General features: G+C 38.0%; 2 protein-coding genes and 1 long non-coding RNA gene across 3 annotated transcripts in view; 2 read left to right on the forward strand and 1 right to left on the reverse strand.

Annotated features, from left to right (window-relative positions):
* The window catches only part of LOC111862873 (probable G-protein coupled receptor Mth-like 1), a 45827-nt gene extending 39639 nt beyond the window's left edge, over nucleotides 1–6188 (forward strand). Inside the window, exons 3-5 of the mRNA XM_023848640.2 lie at nucleotides 928–1112; nucleotides 3091–3229; nucleotides 3947–6188. Coding sequence (XP_023704408.1) covers nucleotides 928–1112; nucleotides 3091–3229; nucleotides 3947–4283 — 661 coding nt within the window. The 3' untranslated portion in view covers nucleotides 4284–6188. The remainder of the gene's footprint in view (nucleotides 1–927; nucleotides 1113–3090; nucleotides 3230–3946) is intronic.
* Nucleotides 6189–6273: 85 nt separating this feature from the next.
* LOC117282193 lies at nucleotides 6274–12444 on the forward strand. The gene is made up of 3 exons (XR_004512843.1): nucleotides 6274–6579; nucleotides 6670–6777; nucleotides 12367–12444. It is a non-coding gene; the product is annotated as an uncharacterized LOC117282193 (long non-coding RNA).
* Nucleotides 9467–25605, reverse strand: LOC111862899 (protein MTO1 homolog, mitochondrial). The gene is made up of 12 exons (XM_023848709.2): nucleotides 25115–25605; nucleotides 24187–24305; nucleotides 22197–22404; nucleotides 20622–20798; nucleotides 19026–19138; nucleotides 16973–17118; nucleotides 16249–16570; nucleotides 15599–15770; nucleotides 12711–12873; nucleotides 11623–11844; nucleotides 11466–11526; nucleotides 9467–9749 (listed from the first exon to the last, which is right to left on the reverse strand). The coding sequence occupies exons 1-12, from the start codon at nucleotides 25323–25325 to the stop codon at nucleotides 9651–9653; spliced, it is 2013 nt and encodes a 670-aa protein (XP_023704477.1). The 5' UTR covers nucleotides 25326–25605; the 3' UTR covers nucleotides 9467–9650.
* Nucleotides 25606–25789: the final 184 nt, after the last annotated feature.

Here is a 25789-nt window from a genome sequence, read left to right on the forward strand (position 1 = left end):
CTTTTAATCAACGCTAGTAAGGAGGTTGGTCTAGCAGTAAATGTATTAACACCAGAAAATAGAACAAAGTCATGACATAAACATAGGTAACATTCCTTTGAAAATGTGGCACATTTCAAATATTTGGGAACGACAGTAACAGATCAAAACCTGATTCAGGAGGAAATTAAGAGGAGATTGAAGTCAGGTAATGCTTGCTACCATTCAGTCCAGAACATTTTTGTCTTCTCATCTGCTGTCTAAAAACATAAAAATTTGGATATATATATATATATATAATATTCACGTTGTAAGATATATATCTTGCACATTCGTCTGTTGCATGTGCAGTTGTGTACTGTGCCGTAACCTAGTAACTACTCTGTCTTCAGTTACAGTGTCACAGTATGTAAATATCAAAAAGTATGTGGGACAGCAAACAGAATATTAAAATAACAAGTAGATAAGAAATGAGAAAGATATCAAATTGTACAAAGTGATGGCAGTCCCACACATTTATATGGAAGTGAGAATTGTGTAATGTGTTAAAGGATGTTAAAGAGAACTCCCAATTCTTTCTGTACATATTATAAAACGAAAAGAAGCAAAATAAAAAAGAATGCAATTCAGAATTATACTTTAACAGATTGTACTTTCCTGATGCTGTAATGCATTCCCTGGGTAATCCATGGATAATCAGACGAAAGGTGACATCTTGAAATGGAAGTTGTCATGCATGACACCAGTGATATTCTTCTGTGTACAACTCAGCATTATTCTGATTCTGTCTTTGTACACATACTTTGCAGTAAAGTACTAAAATGGCTTGCAGACAACCAAGGAGGCTGCAATCTATATTTTCACTGCTTTGAACATCTCATATCTCAAAATTGGAGTGGAGTCTGAGTCCATGGAACAAGTATATTATTATAACATGTTTTGTTACAGGGATCTGAGGCCCACAAGTTTGGACAAGGGGCAGGAGACATTTCGACTGAGATTATATCAGCTGTATGCATGGGGAGGACCTCTGCTCATTGCTGGAATAGCTGGCATACTTGACAGTCTTCCTGAAGAAATCTATTCCTCATTGCTCAGACCCCGGTTTGGTCAGCAGAGATGTTGGTTTTATGGTATGTACTTCTGAAGTGAGATATACAAGTACTCTGAAATACTGCTTTACTCGAGCATATGAGTGTTCCCTCTGCTGAGGTAAGCCAGACACCGAAAGGGTTGTCTGCAGGAAATGTGACTGTTGCTACTGACATGACAAGCAATCATGTGAGAAAAATTAAATTGGTGTTGAATACATAAATGTGAAAGGTAAAATTTCAAGATTAGTCTACATTTAGTTGTTATCATTATTATTTCATGGATTAGGCAAATTGCCTGTTCCAGCCTCTAATATTATTGTCTTCATCCACCTTCTTGAGTGTTCTTATGTCTCTTGTGATGGATGGATGATATTTATAGGCCTGAAGTAGAATGCTAATCTTTTCCATCCTTTGAAAATGTATTTTCAGTTTTTCTCAATATTCTGTAAAATGTTTATGTAAAGGGAAGATACCAAACTCATTTCATACATACTGATTTCTTAATTGATCTTTTCTAGTGCAACCTTTAACAGTTGTGTAGTATTTAATTTGTGATATTTGACTCCTATTCCAGTCCCTCTTCTTCAGTGGCCATGCTTCACTACCACTGGGGCTGCTATAGCTTTATAAAATTTTAAATTTTCCTCTTTCCTGTTTTCTCTTTTTAACATTCTTGAAATCACCACACATATGTCTGAAATTTATTTATTTTCTTATGTCTTCAGCTTAATTATATGTGGCATTACAGCCTAAATAGATGAGAAGTTGGAAACTTGCTCTATAACTGAATTATTATCTGAGGTTATTTTTGTTCAAATTGGGTATTTTACTCAAGAAGCCATAAATTCTATTAATGTACTGTTCATTTAATATTGAATATTACAGATTAATATGCATCCAGTGATTTTCCTATAATGCAAAATAATATCAGATAATCTCTTCCCACATCAAGGATAGTTTCACCAGACATACCTTAGAAACAAGTAATTCTGACGTTTGGAAATTAAATACTTTTGCTGGAGCATATTGAAACATACGTTGTTGTGAAGATGAATAATTTTCCTTTTCTTGATGAATGGGATTTATTTATTGATGTACACTACAGAAGTCTTACTACTGGTATTGTTCTGAACAAGATAAGAGAGGAAACTACAATGAGCAGGTTGTGTTTATTTCATTGCCATAGCTAATCTTCAGTGGTGAGGCCAAAAGAATTATAATTGGTTGCTTAGATTAAAAATTAGCGTTGCTTTCTGTAGGCCGGTAGTTTACTGAGAGCCAACATATACATTAATGTAGTCCGTTTGAAGTTAGTTACTATTTAGAGTGCATATGCAGAGTAATTACAATTTTTATTTCAAATTTCAAAATATTTTTGCATACCTGAAGTTAAATTGGACAAGGATGGTTCTCAAAAAAAATTGTTCATAGTCACATTTAAAAGTTAGAAACATGATCTGTGGCTACAACTTAAACCACATGAATATGTACATATGAAACAGATATAGTAAAGAAGATTGTTGTTAATTTTTTTATATAAAGCAAAACATGAGGAAAATGTGGTGGTTTTAATTTACAGCATCTTACTGAATGAGGCATATTCTCTGGGTGTTTTCCACAGCCAAACACACAGAATTTTTGTGCATAAATTTACTGAGGTACTAGTTTTTCAAGAAATGAAGGTGAAGGATTGCAGTTGTGAGGCACAGACCCAGAACACCCATATAAAAATATTAGTAATACCTAGATAAAAAGAAAATTCACCTCAAAGTCTTGTAGAAGGTTTTCATCAAAAAACTTTTTAATTAAGAAAATAGGTGGTAGCTTCACAAAAAAATGTCAGTGGTCACACTTGAGAATCTCTCTATAAGGGCATGTTTAACTAAAATGAGAGGTGTACAGTTTAATGATTGACCTGTGAAATGAACTGGTTCCTGCGTCAGAAAAGAGATTCCCGCACAATATTTTGCCGCTCTGAAATTTTCCAGTCTTACAGGAAATGTATGAAACATTCCAGGGGATGTGGAGATATTTCCATACTTCTATGGACCAGTCGGTGTGCTACTGCTGATCAATTTGATCTTGTTTGCTGCTACTGCTCATGAACTCACATGTGGCCTATGGAAGAGGGAAGTGGTCAAGTCTAACACCGAGAGGTATGGGACAGTGTACAGTGTTTAGCTCTGTGGGCACAATTTCTTTTCGTTAGGATGGCAACACGTTTTTAACCCTCATTTGACAAATCATGCTTTATTTGTCTGTCCTTTTTTTTTTACTACTGATCTCAAAAGGTTAATATTTCTGTAACATTTTCTTAATCATCATAACTTTTTTCCATATTCACTCTGCTTTCTTGCAGAATCATTTGGTCTAAAATGTGACACTGAAACGGCAGAGGCCAGGATAAACACGTTCAGCTTAGTGATATAACTCTGGCAAAGAATCATGGGTCCAGAGTATATTTTTATACAGAGGCTGCATCTGTGGTCTGGATCATGGTTACAAGCGTGCATATCATCTCTTCATGGCTGGCTACATTTCCACATTTCTTGCTGTATTATTTTGTACATATTCATTGCCACCTGTGGTAGCTTGGGTAACTGATGCTGCTGCTGTAGTAACTCATAACAGAGGATCTGCCGCTTGAAGAATGTTGGTAGTTCAGTCAGAGTTTTGTATTTAATAATGGACCTCTTGAATTTTCAAGGAGAGACTTATGATTGATTACACATGTTGTATTGATACACTGGCATTCGTCTCCATCAGGAGGTTCAGTCTCATACCATTAAACTCCAGCATTCAGGGACATTAGAGTGAGATATTTAGTTTACTTAGTGCTGGGCATCTTTAATAACCAAATATTTTGTTTCCAGAGCAACCCTGGGTCGAGTGTGTTTGAAGCTGGTCGTGGTAATGGGACTAACTTGGGTGGCAGATGTGATCTCATGGGCTGTAGGTGGTCCACATTATATCTGGTATGTTACTGATCTCATCAATACACTACAGGGAGTGTTCATCTTTTTGGTGGCTGGATGTCAGCCGCAAGTGTGGTCAGCCATAAACAGACTGTGGTGTTTGCGACAACAGCGGACCCAGAGGACTAACATGGGGCACCACCTCTCACTCTACTCACAGGGCCCACCATCCCTTGGAGACTCGGTCACAAACAACCATTCGACCAAGTCTGCACATCTCGAGACCCTATGTTGAAGCACCTCAGAAAGGATGGGAATTAGTGAGACCACCTGGCTAAGGAAAGGAAACTTCTTTGTACACTTTCTTACTGATTTTATGTGATGCAGAGCCTCATGTGGGCCAAAAGCAGCTACTGATCCAAGCAAGAAATATCCTTGAATATTGGATTCTGACTGAATAATTCTTAGTTGGAACACAAAGTTTACATGTTATAATATAGTGGTTCCTGTTAATGGATACGTACTCACCAAACATATTATAAAGAAAGAAATACCAAAAATATGGTCCCACCAAGTGAAGTCAAAATGTATTTTTACTGACGAGAGAACAAGACTGATGCTTTAAGAACCTGACTGATTTTATTTCATCCAGACAAATTTTAAATTGAAGGAAATTATGTTGCCATTCCTTCTTCATTGCTTTCATATTAGTGACGGACAATTTTAAATTGTCAGTAATTTTAAGCTGATGCCAGTCCAAGACTAAATTTTACTGTTGTACAATAGAATGTATTTTTATGCGTATTTCAGTAATACATGGCAAAATTGGATCAGCTATTGGACAGTCAAGTAAAAGCATATTTTAAGTCATTAATTTAAATATGTATAAAATGCATGCCTTAAGTGTTTGCTTATTGTATTGATGTTTGTTCTAATTCAGTGTGGCCTACACATGCACACTTGTAATTCAGCACTGCCATGACAGTGTAAAATTGTGCGAAGCTGTACACAGTGGAACTGCAAGTTGCATGCAGAGATTCAGAGTGAAATGTTATGCGGGCAGAAGACAGAGGAGAGCAGGCACAGGAACACAGCTGTAGTAGTGACATGTTGAGGGCTACTCTAATTTCAGGATGATGCAGATACTAAACACAGCAAGGAAAACCTGAATAGAAACTCAGCTGTATAGAAATTAATAAGCGCCATCTGGAACTAGATCTTCAGTTCCAACCGTCAAATTCTGGTTGTATCATTTTCCTTTAATTTCGTTCAGTAATCGTAGACAATTTGATTACATTCTAAGTAATATGAAAAACTGTAAAGCTGTCTTTTTTTTTAAATTTATTTGTACTTTGTTTGAATGTGAATGAACGTCATTCAATGAGCAAAGTGATATTTGCAATGTGTTCCTATCAGTTGATGTTACCACATAGACTTAGCATTAGCATGATGATTCCTAGTGCAGATAACGGTGATCTCAGCAGCACTGGAAGATTAGTCACACGGCATTCATGTGTGGAATCTTAATCAGTATTAGTTTTATGTGAACTGTATGAAATGTCATAAGTAAAGTGCCATATATGGTGTACTGTATCAATTTCAATAATTCATGTGTTTATTTCCTACATGTCTTGAATGCAATCTCAATCCTTTCTAGAGTAAACATGAGGGACAATGTAAATTGTTCCTCATCTATTTCCATTGTATAAAATGTAGATAATGTATGAGGATGTCTCATAAGTTCTTTTACCTTCTGTACGTCTTTAAAGATCTCATTTCAGCTGCTAGTTAGTCTTTTATATATCTTAGCCCAGCTGTTGTTAGTCTGCTAATATCTGTTATGTTTCTGCTCCATACATTAAAATGAGTCTTCAGAGCTGTGTGAAATGTTTTCTGCAGTCTGTACTGCTTTGGCAAGTGATACATTTAGTGAATGCTGCCAACGTATGTAATTACAGGCTTCAGAGAATTAATGAAGCCTAGCTCTTTGATTATAACTTTGGGGACATCACATATTATGTGTAGAGGTATGTGGTACATGTATTTGATGTCATAACTTCAGGAGCTATGTTTCCTTTGGAGATGATGTTCCTAAGTTCAAGACTGAGGTCAGCACTGGAAAATGAAATACACCCCAAAGAGCAAACGATGAAGTCACTACATCATAACAGAGCGATTAAACATGCCTGTGTTAGTGGCTGGTTGCTCTATGTGTAAAAACTAATAATAAAAGAATAAGAATTTTCTGCTGGAAAGACTATATTTTTTTCTATAACTTCATCACATATAAATTATTGTCATGTTTCTGGGGTGTGACTATAGACAGGGTATGGCTTGGATATTGAATTTATTGACAACTCAAAACTACAAGGAATTACAGTGCCACTGCTATCTCCACACTGCGAACACTAAGTCTTCCCCAGCCCGCAGTGTTTTCAACAGCTGTTCCCTAGCAATGGTTTCAGTCAGTGGAGAATCTTCAGTTTCCTGTGCTCAGGTCCTTCCTGTATGGTGAACATCCTGTAACTGAACACTCTCAGTTCAGAGGCTAGGAACTGGTGGTGTTTGAAACAAGCAACAAATTTCCTCAGGTATTTTGTAGTTAGTGACAAACCTTTCTAATGAAACATGACATTATTGGTTTAATTACACAGTTTTAATTGACTTTTTTGTTTTTCCAGAAAGTTCATGCAACTGTGATGGATCACCTGTTTATAGACTTGGATCCCAAAATAATCTCAGTCTGTCCATCATTCTTTTGGTTCTCCTAAGTCTCATCTACTTGAATGGTAATGGAATACATTTGTCTAACCCTAATCTCTGAAGTAATATTTTGTTGAAAATCCTAATTTCATTACCTTGGTTAAGGGTAGCTCTTGATGTGATGTAGTGTGGGCATAACTTTGTTTTAACTGACATCTGTGCACCAACATTTCTTGTAATTATACCACTTATTTCACATATTTTTGTAATGTTATGTTAGAATCTATCTACAGTTCTGAAATTACTCTTCTCACATAAACAAAATTTGATCTTTTTTTCTGTTACTTTTACACTTCCTTCTGTTGTTACTTTTTTAATATTTCTCCCACACATTGTCATTACTGATAACAATATGTTGGTTTTTAATGCATACATTTCCATGTCATATTAACACGCAGTGTTGTTTAGTTAGTGTGTTCTAATTTGTAAGCCATCCTCAGATTTTGTTATCGTTATGTGATCATCTGCATATATTATTGGTCAAATTACTTTGTTACATGCCAATTTCAATTTCATTTTTTGCAGCAATTCCAGTCTTATTATTTACTTTACATATATATTAAGTAAAGTCAGGGACATACTGCATGCTTGTCTCATTTATTTGCTGGTCCTCATGAGTTTTAAAATATGTCCTCTTAGGCACTTATGAAAATTTTTTAATATTGGATAGTATCCACTTTCACCAACTGTTTTATACATTTTACTTTTTTATATTATTTGGCAGTAAATTAGATGTAGTGAAGAAGGTATATTTCAAGGAAGGTGACTGAGATAACATCAGCTATTTGGGAATATATTGTGGCATGTAGACCGCTGCTAGGCAACGACTGTGAAATAAGCAGCTGTACAACAGCCATTGCTAGGTAATGGCTCCGAAAACAATGGCCGTTGTTCTCTGCATGGTCTGCGTGATACCCGTGTGGCACAAATATAGAACTTGGGAGAGATGTTATCTATGCGGTCTGTGTCAAGGCTATGTAATGAGGAGCAGCTGTGATTACAAGACACCCTGTATTTCCACTGCGACCCTGTGAGTCGTAGGAGGTGACAAAAAGGGAAGTCTCAAATCTGACACAGTAAAATATGGTTGCAAGTCCAAAGGGACTCGGACCCGAGAAAGACTGCGCTGGCAAGGACCAGCAGCATATAGAAAAGACAGACCCGTCCTCTCGTCAGAGAGGGTGCCCCACAAAAAAAAAAAAAAAGACCGTAACTGCCAAACAGTAATAAATATCTGGTCCTGAGCTCCAGATGGGGCTTGACACCAAGACTTACTGACTGAATGACCGTCATTCACAATGTGACTTTGACTTGATTACAAGACAATTGGTGGCTAAGCTAAGTGACTAGACTGCCATTGTAGCAGGAGCTACTAAGGATAGGGCATGATCTGCTGTACCGAGCCTGGACTGACAGAGATCTTGTATTGTATATACATTTAATGACATGTAAAATGTAAATTGTATGATTGTCTAGACAATGTGGGACCCTCAACATCCACAACCCTATGGGCCTTCACGGCCTGGTATGGGGATCGCTAGCTACATATTGACAACAGACTCATTATTGCTGACTGTGACTCTGGCAAACAACTGATCTGTCCTCTTGTCAGACAGACTGCCCCACATGAACAAGCCTGCAACAGTCTGACTGTAATAAAGATCTGGTCTTAAGCCCCAGATGGATGCTTTCTTCGAAGACAGACAGGCTGACTGACCATCAGTCATAACATAACTTCGACTTCATCACAAGACAATCTTGAGATGGGAGTTGTGAGACAGTCACTGGCCAATAAAGAAGTGAACACAGAAATTGAGGAAACTACAGCGCTGGACGCCATTACCAGGTGACAACCAGTGAAGATACAAGACTGAGAAGTGTAGAGTGTGAATCAGTGCTAATGCTATAACTAGTTGTAGTGTGCAGTAAATCCTGTCTACAGTCACTCCATCACGTGACAATATAGACAGTTACTGGTAGCAAGGTAAATAGAGGGATGAAAAGGCAGTAATCTGCACTGATAGAATAAATAGTGTCATATAGTGTTTCCAAATCATGACACTATTTTGTGTATCCAATAAGAGGTCATGGACATTTTTGGAACCTCAGACTATACCCAGTATGAAGTAGAAATGCACAGCAGCAGCTGGAACTTCGACAGTCAGAGATAGAGCTTCCAACACTCTCCTTAACAATAATCACACTATCACAGACTCTTGAAAGAAGATGTTGGTATGGAAGGCAAAACACTGATCCTGCTACAGATGGCCTTTTTATGTGTGTAATAGTTGCAAAGATCACTTTCTTCAGTTTGTCTATACGAATGAAATAATCCTGTTCTGGCTAGACTTACATATGAGTGACTGATTTTTGTGGTTGCTAACTCAACGAGTACAGTTCCTAAGTTACAAAAGAAATTCCCTGAATTTTATGAAACCAGCAGGTGCATTCCTCTGCTTGCAAGAACCCACCACTGTTGCCAATCCTGAGTGATCTATTTAGTGGTTAAGAAGGATTTGGATTGTCAGCTTTCTCAGCTACATAGATTATGTAGCACAGAATAGAATAAGTGTGAAAGATGAATTTAGAAGGATGTGGAAGGAATCAGTCATGATAATGTATGTCCCAGCATTTACATTGCTGGACTGAGGAAAACCACGAGCTTTTCAGGATACCTAGGGATTAAAAAAAACTTCCATCAACTTAGTTATGGTTTCATGACATTTTATGAAGGTCTTTATTAGGGTTTATGAACCTAATTCAACTTTTGCCCTTGAATAACATGGCTCATTACTTTATATTGAAGTCTCAAAACACAGCAAAGGAAGCATTTGGAATATATGTCCATGATGGAATACATCATTTGACCTGTATTTCTTGTTCTCATGCATAATTACACCTATACAGCTATTTCTTGAACTTCTTGGTACTTAACGTGCCGAAGCAGTCTCAATAGAGTAGAGGGTGTCACACCTGGAATACGACTAGCAGCTGCTATCTGAAAACATAGGAAAGAAGTGTAAGACTGAAGCAGTACTTTCTCAGATGAATTGCCTTTAATGTTAATGGTTCGTGGTTAGTAAGTGTTTATCTGGGGAATGTATTACTGTATGTCAGAAGTGAAAGCACACACAAGATACATTTCTGCCTTTGCTAGGGGACTCACAGTTTAAAATGTCTGATGTTTCTTATATTCACAATATTTTCACTGTGTCAAGAGGTTGAGTAAAATCAGTGTTAGATAAAACTGATCTCCAATCCAAGATCTGCCAAATTGACATTTATGTAACAGAGTAACACAGTGAGTTTAAAAAAAACTTAACATGCTATAATGTATTCCAAAAACTTAAGTGTTTCCCTTCATTTACACAGCATTCCAGTAATTAAAGTAATTACATCCCCAGTTTCTCATTAAATCTTTACTAAAACATGAAACTTAGAATGATGTACAACTTCCAAGCAAGCAGCACCACATAGTGAGGTTTTTGTGATAACTGAAAAACTGTGTGCTTTTTTTTGCAAAGGATTATTTAGGAAATCAATTTTTGTTGTGTGACATGTAAGTGGCAAATAACTGTGAAGAAGCTATTGCTGGATCCATTGAAATGTTACCTTTATACAGTGGCTTTAAAAAAAGCATAATTTACACTTTCTGCTTATTTAGAAATTCCTTTGTTGGGATTTGTAGTTCATGTGCTTCAAATTAATTTACCATGTTCAGCAGATGGGTTCATACTTACTCCTTGGCTCCATGGTTCCCTAAGAACCTTGGCCTCCTCTACAACAGATGTCTATTCTTCTCTGTTATTTTCTTCTGTCTTCCATTTCTTCACTTTGAGCTCCATATCACCCAGCCATCACAATCTGGGGATTACTGGGTTTTTGGACTTTGTTCATCATCTGGTATTCTAAACAACACAATGTTTTGGAAACTGGATCTGTTTCCATCCTCAGGTGAGGGGGGTGGGAGAAAGCTACTCTGCTTGGTCTGGTTAGAAAGAGCTGATCTCAATCACTGTATAACCTCTTTCAGTATATCTATAGCTATATATACAGTATATACATTATGCAATAAAAATATTTAATTTTTATTGTAGATTTTCCTGTCATCTCTTGTTGACAAACTGTGATATTAGGAGTATGTCTCTCCCACACCCTCACATGATGATGGAAACAGGTCAAGTTTCTGAAATGTTATGCTCTTTAAAATACCGGCCAATGAACAAAGTCCAAAATCCAGTAATTCCAAGTGTTACACAACACCATCAGAGCCCTTCAGAATTGATCCCAGTCTGGGCCTTTCCAATTATTTCTACTCTCCTGACTTATTTTAAAGAATTTTCTTAGCCACCCATATTTGATCCATTCTAATCACTTCAACATTAATGTTCCTTTTCTGAGTAAACTTAGTATATTCCAAGCAACAAGCTGCAATTCAGTGTCATTGTAAACATTCCTTACTCATTTCCCTAAATTATCCATTTGGCATCTGTCATTAGATATCTTAACATGTACTGCTTTTTAGGTGAGGCAGTCAGCCTCAGAAAGTACCTTTTGTATGGCCCTATCCCTTGACTCAACTAGCTTGGGTGACACTACCAGGAGCTGATGCTCCCACTAGCACAGCTCCCCACCCCTCCACTTTCAAGATAGTATCCCAAGGAGAGGCAACAGTGTTCACATTCTCAGAAGAAGTTCAATTTGTTCCACTTACTGTTTGTGGACGGACAGATGAGAGTTTCTCTTGCTCCTCAGAAGACAGACACAAGGATTTCCTAAATGAATGAAACAAGGCATTAGTCGTCAATATATATATATATATGTAAATATAAGTCCCATTAAAGTAGTAAGGTAAGAGAGGCATGTCTTACGCTGTGTAGTCAATGTGGCTGGGTATTCTGAGAGCCTCATCTCGCCTGATTTCCATCACCTCTTCTTGCTGCTCAACTAATGCTGCCTCATATAGTGCCTCAGTCCTCAAGCGCTGATTCAGATTGCTGTCTTTCCCCAGCTGAGAGAACACATCAGGCAGTGCCTTTGTGAGCTTCTCCACTGTGATCTCATCATGGCTGACTGACAGAATGTCAAATGCACTAACAAACAGAGTGTAAATACGTGAGGTTTGAGGTTCTCTCAGTGGTCACTTTGAAGACTACTGTCTCCTGGGATCTGACTCTGTGTAGTCTGGTAGATGTTTACTGCTATTTTGGGGGGAAAGTGCAGCTTCCATCTTCGTATCTAATGGACTGTACAGCATCACACCTCAAAAGACTGTAATCTTCATAGTGTAGTAATGCTTAGTACCCAAAGGCTTAGCTACAGATATCTGAGATGACATGACCAAGAGACCTGATGATGAAATGACCAAAAACATCATGAGCAACAAGCAGTAAAATATTTCTCTATTTTTTTCTTTTTTAAATTGATTTTGTAAGCCTCTTTGATCCTCCTGAGAATGAGATCTTTGTTTTGGAAAATCCATTTGGAATCGTACTGCAAACACTGTAAAGAAAGGTAAATTCAATGGACCCAGCAGTGGTTTCACTGCTTGGCGCAACAACTAAGGTTGTCACCATCATGTCAGTCCTGTCTAAATAATTTTGTTCCCTTATAAGAGGAGGAGCTGGGACAGCGTAGTCAGTACAGCGACTGGCTACAGGCTGAATGACTGAGGGGTCAGAGTTCGACTCCTGGTAGGATCAAGAATTTTCTCTTCTCCACGTCATCCAGAGTGTCTCTGAGGCCCACCCAGCCTCCTATTCAATGGTACCGGTCGCTCTTTCTCCAGGGACAAGAAGCTGACCACTCACCTCATCTACTGCCCAGGTCAAGAAAATGTGGATCTATACATCCACTCCCCCATACTCCTTCATGGTGTAGGGCTGAATTAGTTAAGCACAGGGACAACTTTACCTTTATATATATAACAGAAATCCGTTGTATCCAACTGTGACATTACCTTTTTAACAGTGTCCCCTTTGACGTAGGCATGTGCAACAACTTTCTCCACTGAGATGCAGGTTTAACAACCAATTTCAGGAGTCCAATCCCATCTGCAATATCTTTTTCCATTTTGCACATCTTATGAAATCTTTCTGAAGATACACATCCAATTTTGAAACCTTGAAAAAAAAAAGTAATTTTGAATTCATCTGTGCTGCCACTTGATCATGATTCTTTACTAAAGAAACAAAGTCAGCTGGTGCTGTGTTCATGTATCTTGAATGACCATAACACATTAGTCAATATCAAATTTATGTTCCCTCTCTTCACTGCATAAAGTGGCTAATTCCAAGTAGTTTGGTTGTGAGAAACTGTTTACAAAAGTGATAATCAGATACCAAGTCAACATTGTTAAGAATTGTATTCTAGTGGCAGTAACTAAGGTCTTGTACCCTACATAATACACAACTGGAGCAAGGACGTTTAGAAATGGTGGCTATATTACAAATATAATATTGTAATGGAGTTCATCAAGGTGTTGCCAGGCAACAGCTCTGTAAACACGGTCCAACATGCAACAGTAGAGGAGGCTGTGTTTTCCATGTCAGCAGTGACATCATACACTGGTGGGTGGTGGTCATGTGATATGCATGTCTGCTCCTTGGCTGTATAAGTGACAGATTCGGTCGGTTCAGGGACAAGTCAGTCTTGGTAGGAGATAGCCACTGGAAGTTTGTAGTTGAAGAAGAGTACAAGAAGTTAGCCTGTGAAGACTGAATGTGTGATTTGAAGACTTCATTTGTGCTGTAGCACAGTACACATAAAGACACTTATTGCATTTATTGCAGTATGTAAAATTTACATATTCTTCATGAAATTAAATGTGTGATCTCTTTTAAATAATATATACATAGGACATCTCTCTGAATTAAATTATTTTGATATTCTTTAGTTACCTTTTAGTTGCTATATGCTATCACCACTTATACAACAGAATATTCCAGTCATTAATATTATGTGTGTGTGCTGATTTACATTACTTCAGTTATCAATATTGATCACTCTTTCCTTCCAATAATGTATTCATCATGTCAGTGTCATAAGCTTCATTTTATACTGTAACTATGTGTTGTCTCCAGCAACATAGAGGGAAACGACCTATGTATAAATGTGGGCTGCAGGTTCAAATTTACCAGTGTAAAGCTATTCATACTATGAACACACAAATTTTGTATTTTTTTGTACAACACTGTAAATGAAAGTTATATATTGTTGTGTCCATAGTTCTTGTACATAAGCCATTGAAAGAATCAGTTAAATTTAATTTAAGCTTTATATATATAGTAGGGTTTATGTGGGCTTCATCATCTTCCTGGTTGCTGCCACCGCCACTGCCACCATCAGGGTTTGGACCTTGCAGTTATTCGATTCCTCTGTAAGGTAAGTTTATCCTTCCAGAACAACTTCAGGTAGTTAGTTAGTTAGTTATTGGAGAGGGTGGGTTTCCCCATGCACTTAGACCTGTATTGGTCCATTGTGCTTCCCTCTATGATTTCTAGCAGTCTCTATATCTTACCGGTACTGGTGCTTACCATCAGTCCCGCCCAGCCAGCGAGACCGGCTCTACTAGCTGAGAGGTATCTATAATGCTTCCCCCATCTACCAGAGGTATTAGAGACTGCTGTTGGGCGGGAAACGTCCATAAATTTGGCTCAGTGACCTCCTTTTGAGATATGAGGTTCTTTTATGTGCTGTAAAGCTACGACACAGGACCCACGGCTTAAAGTCCCTCCTGGAGGACTTGTTCCTTGAATTTTTCCACCCTTAAAAATTCGACGACCTCCGCCGGGTATTTGAACCCGCGTACTACGAGTCATGAGGTGGGAACGTTACCTCTTAGACTACGGAGGCCGCTACAACTTCAGGTATCCAGTGGATCTTATTCTTCTAGGAGTACAATACTTTAACTGTTTTGGAATGCATTCAGATTCTAGTTTTTCAAGATGATGAATCCAGTTATTCTGAGTACTATTATTAAAATTGTGCTGAAGTCAAGAACGGTGGAGCTACACCTCCACTCCCTGTATGCCTTCATAGCATAGTGCTTAACTAATTAAGTACAGGGACAATTTTGCCTTTTTTTTACGTTTATATATTTTGTTCATTTCTAACACTGTCTTTCTAATTTGATCCTTCAATGCCTATCCCACCACATTTCTAAGATATTTAATTTCTGTTCATTTCTAGCTTTTGCCTTGCTTTCTTGTCAATGTTCATGTTTCAGAGGTGTACATTAAAGCTGTGATTGCCACAGTTTTATAAAATTTAATCTGTGTTTCCTTGTGTTTTTATTCAGTGCTGTCCTTATCATCCACATATGTGGTTAAATTTACTCAGATTCATTTCCAAATTTTTATTTTGAAAAACTTAATAGTATATCTTAGGTAATTAAAAACAGTTTACATGCTCACTAGGTTTATCATACATAACAATTTTTGACTTTACAGAATGTTTTCATTTAAAAGCCATTATTACAAACTGTGTAGCACTCTTATCAGATGACTTGGTGTACCTCTATTTATCACAGTTCCCCACAGTTTATTATGGAGAACAGAATCTAATTTAGAAACAAGAGGCATGTTCCTCAGCTGTACACCTAATTGCTGAATAATAAAAGTACTGTCAGCGCAAGAGTGGCTTTTTCTGAACCCATTTCACTGTTTCGATATCAATAGGTCTATTGTTCCAATTCTTCTTGCTATATTTTTAGCACATATTTTATACATTGTACATAAAAATTTATTCTCCTACAATTACTGAAGTTTGCTGTATCTTCTCTCTTGGAGAGCAATATCAATATGGCTATTTTCAGTTCTTCAAAATTAAAGATGGTGAATAACATACCTTTACCAGTAAGTCGAAGGTCTGCATTATCAGGGCGCAGATATAGCCTAAACTCAGCTCTACTCGTAAACATTCTGTAGGGTTCATTTGTTCCTAGTGTGGTAAGGTCATCAATCAGCACGCCTATGTAGCCTTCTGTGCGTCCAATACAAAATTCTGGCTTGCCTTGTGCCTGAGGAAAGTAATCTTAGTCATTTAAACTGTGTGTTGTACATATAGAGATCATAAATTTCGAGATAATATTTCCAGCTAAATTAACTGTACAGATGGGTAATTCAACATTTTGAAGTAAAGCTTTTGTGCAGTCAGTCAGTGGCAGATCTGAAAATTCCTGCTTTTCAGTTTACACCAGCATATAATATGCATTTCTATACTCTTTGTTATGTTTATACCTGTGAATTTTATGTAACAGCTGCTGTGTTTATTATATTTCTGCACACATTGACTTTCATATACATACATGAGTTCACACACTCACACATACAGACACTTGCATGTTGCTCATACTGCCTCACATGCACACGGACACACATATGCTAGGACTTATATTTAAGACTAGCATTTAGTTATCAAGTTGCAAATTATTACTTGGTCCAGCCACATATATTATCTTACATGACTGTGTTTGTAATGCTTAGTTCTTTAGTTACCTTTGCAGCAGCATTGATTCCAGCTATAATCCCCTGAGCTGCTGCCTCTTCATACCCTGTAGTGCCATTGATCTGTCCTGCAAAGAATAGGCAGCTGATACGGTGAGTTTCTAACGTAGGATTCAGTTCCTGTGGATCCACATAATCATATTCCACCCCATAACCCGGCCTAAGGACTGTGGTGTTCTCTAATCCGCTAATTTGTTGGATCATTTTGACTTGTAATTCCTCTGGAAGAGTGCATGAGAGACCACCGGGATAGACCACATCACTTGTAAACCCTTCCGGTTCCAACCATATCTGGTGATTCTTATTTCCAAACCTGAACAGAAACATCAAAAAGAAAAAACTGAAACAGACATCATACTAATCAACAAACTAACTCACTCCATGGAGCTGAGCCCTTCATGAGAAGCTGCCACATGTGCAGCTACTTAAGATTTTCCCAAAATTTTATGGAACCCAAAGGTTCATTACTTTGTTCACAAGAACCTTCCACTGATTCTTATCCTGTGCCAGATCAATCCAGCCCATACTACTCCACCCTGTCTCTCTAAGATACACATAATATTATAACAGACTAAAGGTGGGCAGATAATTATCTGCCCACCTTTAGTCTGTTTCCTTCTGGCTTTCCCACCAATATCCTCTATGCACTTCGTGCTACATGCCCTACCCATTGCATCAAACTTATCTCCTTTACTGTAATCCTGTGTGTACATACCTTAATGCTTTAGATTCAATGGATGGGCAGTAACGAGGGCCTCTGACCTCTTCTCTGACATGTCTGTTCACATGAAGATTATCTAAGATGATTTTATGAACAGCTGAATTTGTATATGTGAGATAGCACTTCAGCTGATCTTCGGCCTAAAAAACAGATGTAACATTTTATGATACAAACTGTGTTTGTAGGCATCATGCTCAATAAGGTGCTCTAAAGCACTGTACAGAGAAACATCATAGGTTATGGCTTATCTCTACCAATCCTGGAGAAGGAATAGCTTAGTTGATATGGTGACTAGGGTATGGGCTGGAAAACCAAGGAATAAGGGTTTGCTTACCAGCAGGGTCAAGTGATTTTTCTATTCTCCACAGCATCAAGAATTGTTCTGGGATCCACCCAGTCTCATATTCAGTGCATATCTAGGTTATAGAGGCTGCAGTGTGAAGCTGACCATTCACCTCCTATTTCATGGATCTATACCTCCATTCTATCATACATTTTCATGGCATGGCATTTAATTTACCATAGGGACAACTTTACCAGATGAGGATCTCTACAGCATGCCAGCAGCCTAAAGTGTTCAACAGTCAGGCTGAGGCAGAAGAGTCATCCCACTTAGAGCTAACTTCTTGGCTCTATAGAGTCCTCCAAGAACAGTGGCTTCTTTTATGACAGATGCCCATTTTTTTATCTGATATCCATAATTACATATATTGCTTTCTGAGGTGAAGTTGTTGGCCTCATGCCCTGTCCTCACATGGGAGAAGCAAGGGTTATGTTTTGTTTGATACTTATTCTTTGACCTGTCTGCATGGGTGACTTGACCAGAAGCTTTTGCTCTTGCTAGCAGGAGGTGATCAAGGCACGCAAAGCTCTCCACCTGTTTAGGTCGTATGGTTAACCTGAGATTGGGTATAATTCCAGCCTTTCTCATGTAAAGCATATTTATTGTCGGTCTTAATTAGGGCAATTAATTTCATATCAGAAGTAGTGACTTCTCTCACTTCATAATTATTACAATTAACATTTTGTGTGTTTGTCATAAAAAGAATTTGGATTCCTACCTGTGATTTGTAAAATGGCAAAAATCTGATATTTCTATACTTTAGATATTTTTTCTCACTTGCCATGAATCCAACAGAAACAATATAACAATAGTACTCCGTCTCATCACCAGAATGCAGGGACAAATCATGACAAAAAGATAGCTAACAAATGTTTTGAAAATATGGCACAGTTCAGATATTTGGGAATGACTACAACAAATCAAAATGTGATTCAGGAAGAAATTAAGAAGAGACTGAATTCAGGCAATGCTTGCTACCATTCAGTCCAGAAGCATTTGTCTTCATGTCTGCTGTCTAAAAATATAAAAATTAGAATACATAAAACTATCATTTTGTCTGTGGTTCTGTATGGGTGCGAAACTTGGTCTCTTGACATTAAGGCGGGAACATAGACTGAGAGTGTTTGAGGACAGGGTGCTGAGGAGAATATTTGGACCAAAGAGAGATGAAGTGACAGGAGGCTGGAGAACGCTACATAATGAGGAGCTTCATAACTTGTACTCTTTGCCAAGTATAATTAGAATGGTCAAGTCAAGGAGAAATTTAGCAAGAATGGGGGAGAAGATGAATGTATGGAGGATATTGGTGGGAAAGCCAGAAGGAAAGAGACCAATAGGAAGACCAAGACATAGGTGGGTGGACAATATTAAAATGGATCTTAGCGAGATAGGATGGGATGGCATGGACTGGATTGATCTGGCTCAGGATAGGGACCAGTGGAGGGCTCTTGTGAACACAGCAATAAACCTTTGGGTTCCATAAAATGCTGGGAAGTTCTTGAGTAGCCGCACAGTTGGCGGCTCCTCCAGAAGGGCTCAGTTCCATGAGTGAGTGAGTGAGTGACAACAAATTAAGATATATCAGCTTTATTGCCAAAGCTCCACATCAGCTCCTGAAAATGCATACCATACATTTATCGTTAATATTTAGTGCATGGGAGAAGAAACAGAATCAGTAAATAAATGAAAGTGTGGAGTTGTTACCTTAATCCAGACAGTATCATTCATGAATGAAAATGGAACAGGTGGATCATCTCCTTCCTGGACAGTACAGACACTGTAGTCAATGCTGCGACCATCCAGCCGTGGTGGGGTACCTAGAAAGCACGAGAGAGAGAGAGAATCTCTGGAAGGTGAGATATGCTAAGCAACAGTTATGGAAGGGGTATCCATGGAGTACATAATACATAAGTACATATATGCACCAGCAGTCAGAATAGCTCAGTCACTATAGTGATGAATTATGGGCTGGAGAGCTGAGGTTTGATTCCTGACAGGGGTATGAAATTTTTCTCTAGTCCACAACATCCAGTCCAACTCTTGAGGCCCACCCAGCCTATTATCCAGTGGGTGCTGGGGACTCTTTCCCCAGGGTAAAGTGACTGGGGCATGAAGCTGACCACTCACTTCCATCTAGTGCCAAGGTCAAGAATGGTGGAGCTATATCTCTGCTGCCCTATACACCTTCCGGGCTTGATGCATAATTAAGCACAGGGACAACTTTACCTTTACATACATGCATCTCATTTGTACAGGTTAAGAAGCTAACCAGAGTATTTGTTTTGTAAAACAGATTGGTCAGGAAAACAACATTTATATATCATATCATAGAGCAGTGCTGGGTCCATCTCAAATTGCTGATTTCCAGTGAGTATGCAAGAGATGGCCATAATGCAGAATAACTATAGACTATGAAAAGGGATAGCAGATGTCTTGCCACTGTGTAGACATCATGGCTACTGCTGTTGAAGGTAATACTTGTACAGACTGGCTGCACGAAGACTTGTCGCTTCTAGGTCCCACATTATTCTGTGATCAGAGAAAGTGGCCACTGAGTAGTAGCAAAATATTTCATTTAGAGAATATAATTTTTTGAGCAAACGGATTCATGGTAACAAACATCTTTCACTAATAAACATATAATCTAAATACCATATCTTAATACAGAAAATGTTCCTCAGTTCAAGGTTCTTGCTCATTTAAAGTTCAATTTTAATGATTTTGAGTCAATAAATTAAATTTAAATGCCTTCCATTTAAGATTTCTTTCAGTTTAGAGTTAAAATTTACTGCTTTCTAGACCTCATCAGGCATGTCATTGTAATTTGGGGGGCAATTAATGGTCTAACATGTTTGAGTTCAGGAATAATTTCATATTATGGGTACAAAAGATTTAATGTTTGTAAATTTTGTGACTGCATCATAAAAGTGGGATAAATTAGAGATCCATGTTGTGGATCCTAATTATATGGTGGCAGCCAAAATGTTAGAAAGTCACAACTGCCATAGTAATGAAACTCAGAAATTACATAAGAACCAACATACTGATAATACAAACAGTCATAATGGTGTAGGAAACAGTTATAGGTAAACTATTTCACTCACCGTTAGTTCATTAATTAACATTTCATTGTCAAAGTTTAAGTTCAGAGCCTCTGGAAATTCTGTGTCCTCTTATAACATTGTTTCTCAGCAGCCTGGTATCAATTACATTGGGCCCTTGTCTTATGCGGTCTCACTGCTCCATAGTGTGCATATACTGTTTCTGTCTTGTTCTCTCCACGTATGCTTTGTTACATACCTGTCTTCAGTCGTCCCATCCGGAAGTTCAGACTTTGTAAAGTGTTCGCTAGTCCAATAGCTGGGGCATCCCCTATCCGTCCTGCAGGTCGGACATCTAAACCAATACAAATCTGACCCTTCAAAAATGTCCCCGTAGTGAGTACTACAGTTTTGCCACCAATTTTGGTACCATCATCTGAAAAAAAAAACAATAAGATGATACCTTACAGTTCACAAAAAAGAACACACAATTATTGCAATGATTTTTAATATGTTCAGAGTTTTAAAAATGTTATAAATGTATATACTTGCATCATTCTTTACACAAAGATATAAGATGGATGCATAATAAGGAGGCTGTGTTGATTTGTCCATCTATAATGAATACCCGTAAGAATATTAACAAGACAAAATAAACTGCTACAAATAGCTGTACAGCTATTGATGTAAAAGCTCCATAAACATTTTGATAACTCAATTATATAGGATTTGAGGTTCTCACAGCAGTGGTAATGAAGAGTTCTATCATCTGGAATATAATAGTGTGTTGTCTGTTGAATGTCAAGTGACATTTAGGAGAAGCGTGTCACTCCCATCTTCAGGGTTGAAGAGTAAGCTAAGCAGACAGCAAGCAAAGCTTTGTCTGCTGCCTGCTACATGTTGGCTTCTAACTTAGCTTACCCTTCAACCCTGAAGCTGGAAGTGACGTTCCTCCGAAGTGTAGGCTTACATTCAACAGACTACAGGGCAGTAGATCCTTGAAGATAGAGCTCGTCAACTCAGTTACAATTCTGCCATAAGTATATGAGTAAGAGTATAAATAATTAGTAACTTTAAATCATCATTAAACTACTTGATGGATTCCGGGGAAATTTGAAAACTGTGATGTGAATTTAATTTTGGTGTGTACCAGTAGTGCAGTTGGTATAGCGACTGGCTATGGGCTGGACGACCTAGGGGTTGGAGTTTCAGTCCTTGTAGGGTCAAGAATTTTCTATTCTACACATCTTCCAGACTGGCTCCTATCCAATTGGTACCGGGTGTAAAGCGGCCGGGGTGTGAAGCTCACCACTCACCTCCAGCTAGTGCCGAGGTCAAGAAAATAATGGATCTCTACATCCATTCCCCCATACGTCTTCATGGCGTAGTGCTTAATTAGGTAAGCACAGGGACAACTTTACCTTTTACCTTTATCAATTCATTATAACCATAGCATTACATAAACCCCAAATTCATTTTATTAAGTTTCTATACAATATTAGTGTGTGACATGAAATACAAGTGTCTGCAAAATGTGTTTTGTGTTTCAAAAGTGAACTTCCTCTTCTTTCAGTTATGGAGGAATGAAGTTTTAGAGAACATCATTGTGAGTGGGGCCCCAGTATTGTAGCCTAAGGATGCAAAGCAGGGTCTTTGGGCCAAAAAAGAATATAGTTTTGATAACTCCCACATTATAAAGAAGTGCACAAGCCTTTCCTGCAACAATGTACATAAACTAAATGATTGTTATTTTATATGAAAAAATTAACTGAGGCTAAGGAATATACAGATTGTGACACCAGTTCACTTCAACTGATATGATATATACACTCACTCAGCAGAACCCCACAGCACTGCTTCACAGTCTGCTCATTCTGAATGTTCACTGCCTCCTCTGTCATCAGATCCTCTACAGATGCAACCATCACTTTCAGGTTGGGGGTGTTTCTGAATAACTCCTGCTGTACGTGTTGCTTATACAGAACTCTATCAATCTGTGCACGTGGACCCCACACAGCTGGGCCTTTCCTCTTGTTTAAAACCTGAAGTATACATCAGGGTGTGCTACATTAGTAACTGTATGACAGTGGTTAAAAATCTTATATAACACAAAACTAATTAACTGCTTTGCATTTAATGCATATTATTATTAAGATGAGATTACTTACTGGACGCTGCCACCTAAAAGGGCACCTTTTCAAACTGGGACTGACAGATGACCCAACTTACGAAAGGTGCCCACAAGAAGACGAGTCAGCCACACACATCTTATGTGATTGTGAGGCTATAGCTTACTTAAGATTTCACCACCTGGGTCAGTTCTTATTGGAGCCAAGTGACTTTTATCACACCCCCATAAATATAGTCCTATATTTCATTTGAAGTGTAGGATTATTAAAGGGTTAATCCAAAGGGAATAATAGATCATTGAAGGTCACGGTGCGAGGGCCGGATTTTATGGTCCAACCCTATGGGCCTTCACGGCCTGTTACAGGGATAGGTTTACTTACTTACTTTTACCTCTCATATTCATACTGCTACATAACTGAAAACAATGGAGTGTTTCCAAATAACCTGTCATCAACATTCTTACCTTGATTAGTAACTATGTTTATATTCTTCTGTAATTTATTTTATGACAGCCAATTCAACTGCAGCAGAGTTGGAAATTTTCTGGAGGTTAACTGCTTAGAAGAGTAAAATCTTCATCCTGGTGCCTGCAGTGTTAACTGCACACAACAGATTTCAACAATAATATTTTTCTTTTTAAGAGTTAGCCAAATTTGTTTTTAATAAGTGTGGAAGATATAATGGAAAAATTACAAACAAAATTCAGTTTTGTTTTTAAATATATAAGTTTATTGAATTCTCAATAGAACAAAGTTTCACACATTGTATTAAAGCATATTTTATTAGGTAGTACATCTCTTACAATTGGGACACATTGTAATGAGTTCAGTCCTAAACATAGAAGCTTATATTGTTTGCCCAAGCTTGATACATATACATCCTTGACACGCAGTGGACAGAACTAGTGCTGAGGTGAAGAATGTGTGGATCTATACATCTCCTATACATCTTCATGGAGTAATGATTAATTAATTAGACACTGGGACTCTTTTACATGGAGTGGAATCCTTCCAGCTCTACCATGGCCCTGGGGTCAACTCAGCCTCTAGCAATGAGTACCAGGAATCTTCCTGGGGTTAAGGGCGGCTGGTGCGTATGGCTGACAACCTCACCGCCGTCTGTGAGCCGATTGTCTAGAAAATGTGGAAGCCTTGATGTCTTACAACCCTATGGGCCTCCATGGTCTGTTACAGGGATTGCATTACTTTTTTACTGTGCATCCATATTTGTTCAGTTTCTTTTGCTGTCATTCAGAACACAGGGCATGTTGCCTCTAAAAGCTTTAGTTTGATCCTAAATTTGTAATTAATTTGTTCTTCCATGAATAACCATAATACGATCCATGGATGATAACATGAAAACAAAAAATGCCTAGATGCAGCAGCTTCCAGCATAGTACTTGAACTATTTATATAACTCACAATGGTTCTCTAATGATTTATAACAATTGTTGATTCACTGATACAACACAGTCATTTTTGACATGGTCTGTTACTTGAGATGTGTAAATGTGGGAGGTTTATAGTGGTTAAATTGGCAATGGGGAAGTTTTCTCTAAGTACTTGATGATTATTACGTAAGTGCTGCAGACCACAAACGTTGTTTTCAACTGGGGCTTCACTCATGACACAGCACTTATCTGGACTCTCAGTATGGACATTCAGTAACTTTTATCCACAATAATTACAGCTTACCTTATACTGGACTCCTGATAAGTCACACATTCGACCACATATGCCATCAAGAGCATCCACTTCTCTCATGAGATGTCCTTTTCCAATACCACCAAATGAAGGATTACATGACATTTCTCCTATAATGAAAGATAACAATCATGGCCAAGAGGAATTATAGATGCATGTGACTAAGAACATGCAGCAGAAGTTCATGTAGGAGGCAGCCACACTGTATACTCCTATAGCGTGTGTATAAAAGCCAGAAAGGGAAAGCATAATAAGTGCATGTGACATAAATGTGGAATAACAAACATTCTCATTTCCTTCATATTTCCACTCTGTCATTAGTCAAGTTATTCAATATTAATTAATTTTAGTGAGTAATAATGTCATCAAAGGTTTTACACACTCGAACTTGTTAGGATAGGTACAATACATCGGTCCCATTATGTTATGAATTGTTAGAATGAAAAGTAACAATGGTTTGGGTGGGTTACATCTGGATGTTCCAGCCTCTTCCACTTCCCGTCTTCCTTCTTGTTTCTGTTGGCGTCTAAATTCTAAGCCCTACTGATCATATTACTCAGGCTCAGTTACACGAGGATTTGTGTGAATGGTGTAGTAATTCAGGTGGTGCGGCAGATATACTTGTTGTCCCTTCATGATTGCCAAACACAATGGGTGTCAATTCAGTACTTAAAATAGCAGGCGAAGCTCAAACTCTGAAATATTTCGAGGTTCATCTTGGAAATATTCTGTAATGTTCAGTTGATTACATTTATGAAATTCGGCAGAAGTGCAGTTTCAGTTGTCCAGATGGACTAGCGAGAATGAGAAAGAGGTGGTGGATGATCTGCAATGGTTAGGTCACACAAAACACAAAATGCGGCCCTTTCCTGAAGAAACAGATTGTCAAGTAATTTCATGATTTGAAATGTGACCTTACCTACTGTTTCCTTCTTATGGGTTATAAGCAAGGTACTACAACCCATTCTGGCAGCAGCACTACAGGCTTCTGTTCCTGCATGACCGCCACCAACAACAATCACATCAAACTCATGTGCTGGTTCAGACTGCTGATGTACGAAATTCCGCCTGAATGGGATAGATGAGAGTGTCGACCTCCAGTAATTCCAAGATCTTGAAGCGAGTGACATTTTCTTAATGCAGACCTAGTACTAGCAAGTAATTTGCGTCCTTGATATATATTGGTTATGGTGTATTTGCTTAAACGTTTATTCGAATAACGAACTAATTAAACACATATTTGCTTTGATTAATTTACGTATGATTCATTTTTCCGTTTATATAGAAGGATAAGGTTGAAGTTATATACACCACACAAGAAAACACTGAAGATTCCAATAAATATTTATTTGCATATACTCCATTTATGTACCTACATTTGTTGCCATGACTACAAAGTTCCAGTGCATTATCGTTCACAGTAGTACCAACATATCGGACGTAAGGAATTTTAAGTTACGTCACATTTTAATGGTAGGATTATATGCTTTGGTTGGACTCACTGATTATGAACTATGTAAGTCAAAGAAAAATTAGTTTTACTAGAAGTAAGAGACGTTGCTATCGGGTTATCTGATCAGTAACAACAAGGAAA

Source organism: Cryptotermes secundus, unplaced genomic scaffold, assembly GCF_002891405.2.
Source record: "Cryptotermes secundus unplaced genomic scaffold, Csec_1.0 scaffold528, whole genome shotgun sequence".
Classification (NCBI taxonomy): domain Eukaryota; kingdom Metazoa; phylum Arthropoda; class Insecta; order Blattodea; family Kalotermitidae; genus Cryptotermes; species Cryptotermes secundus.

What these genes read in the sequence shown, in the direction of transcription:
- LOC111862899 (XM_023848709.2), bottom strand. Translation starts at nt 25,325, where the DNA reads ATGTCACTCGCTTCAAGATCTTGGAATTACTGGAGGTCGACACTCTCA. An exon ending in GAATCAATGCTGCTGCAAAG is followed by an intron (nt 15,771 to 16,248) that starts GTAACTAAAGAA and finishes TACTTTCCTCAG; the next exon opens with GCACAAGGCAAGCCAGAATT. An exon ending in AAGGGGACACTGTTAAAAAG is followed by an intron (nt 11,845 to 12,710) that starts GTAATGTCACAG and finishes TCTGTTTGTTAG; the next exon opens with TGCATTTGACATTCTGTCAG.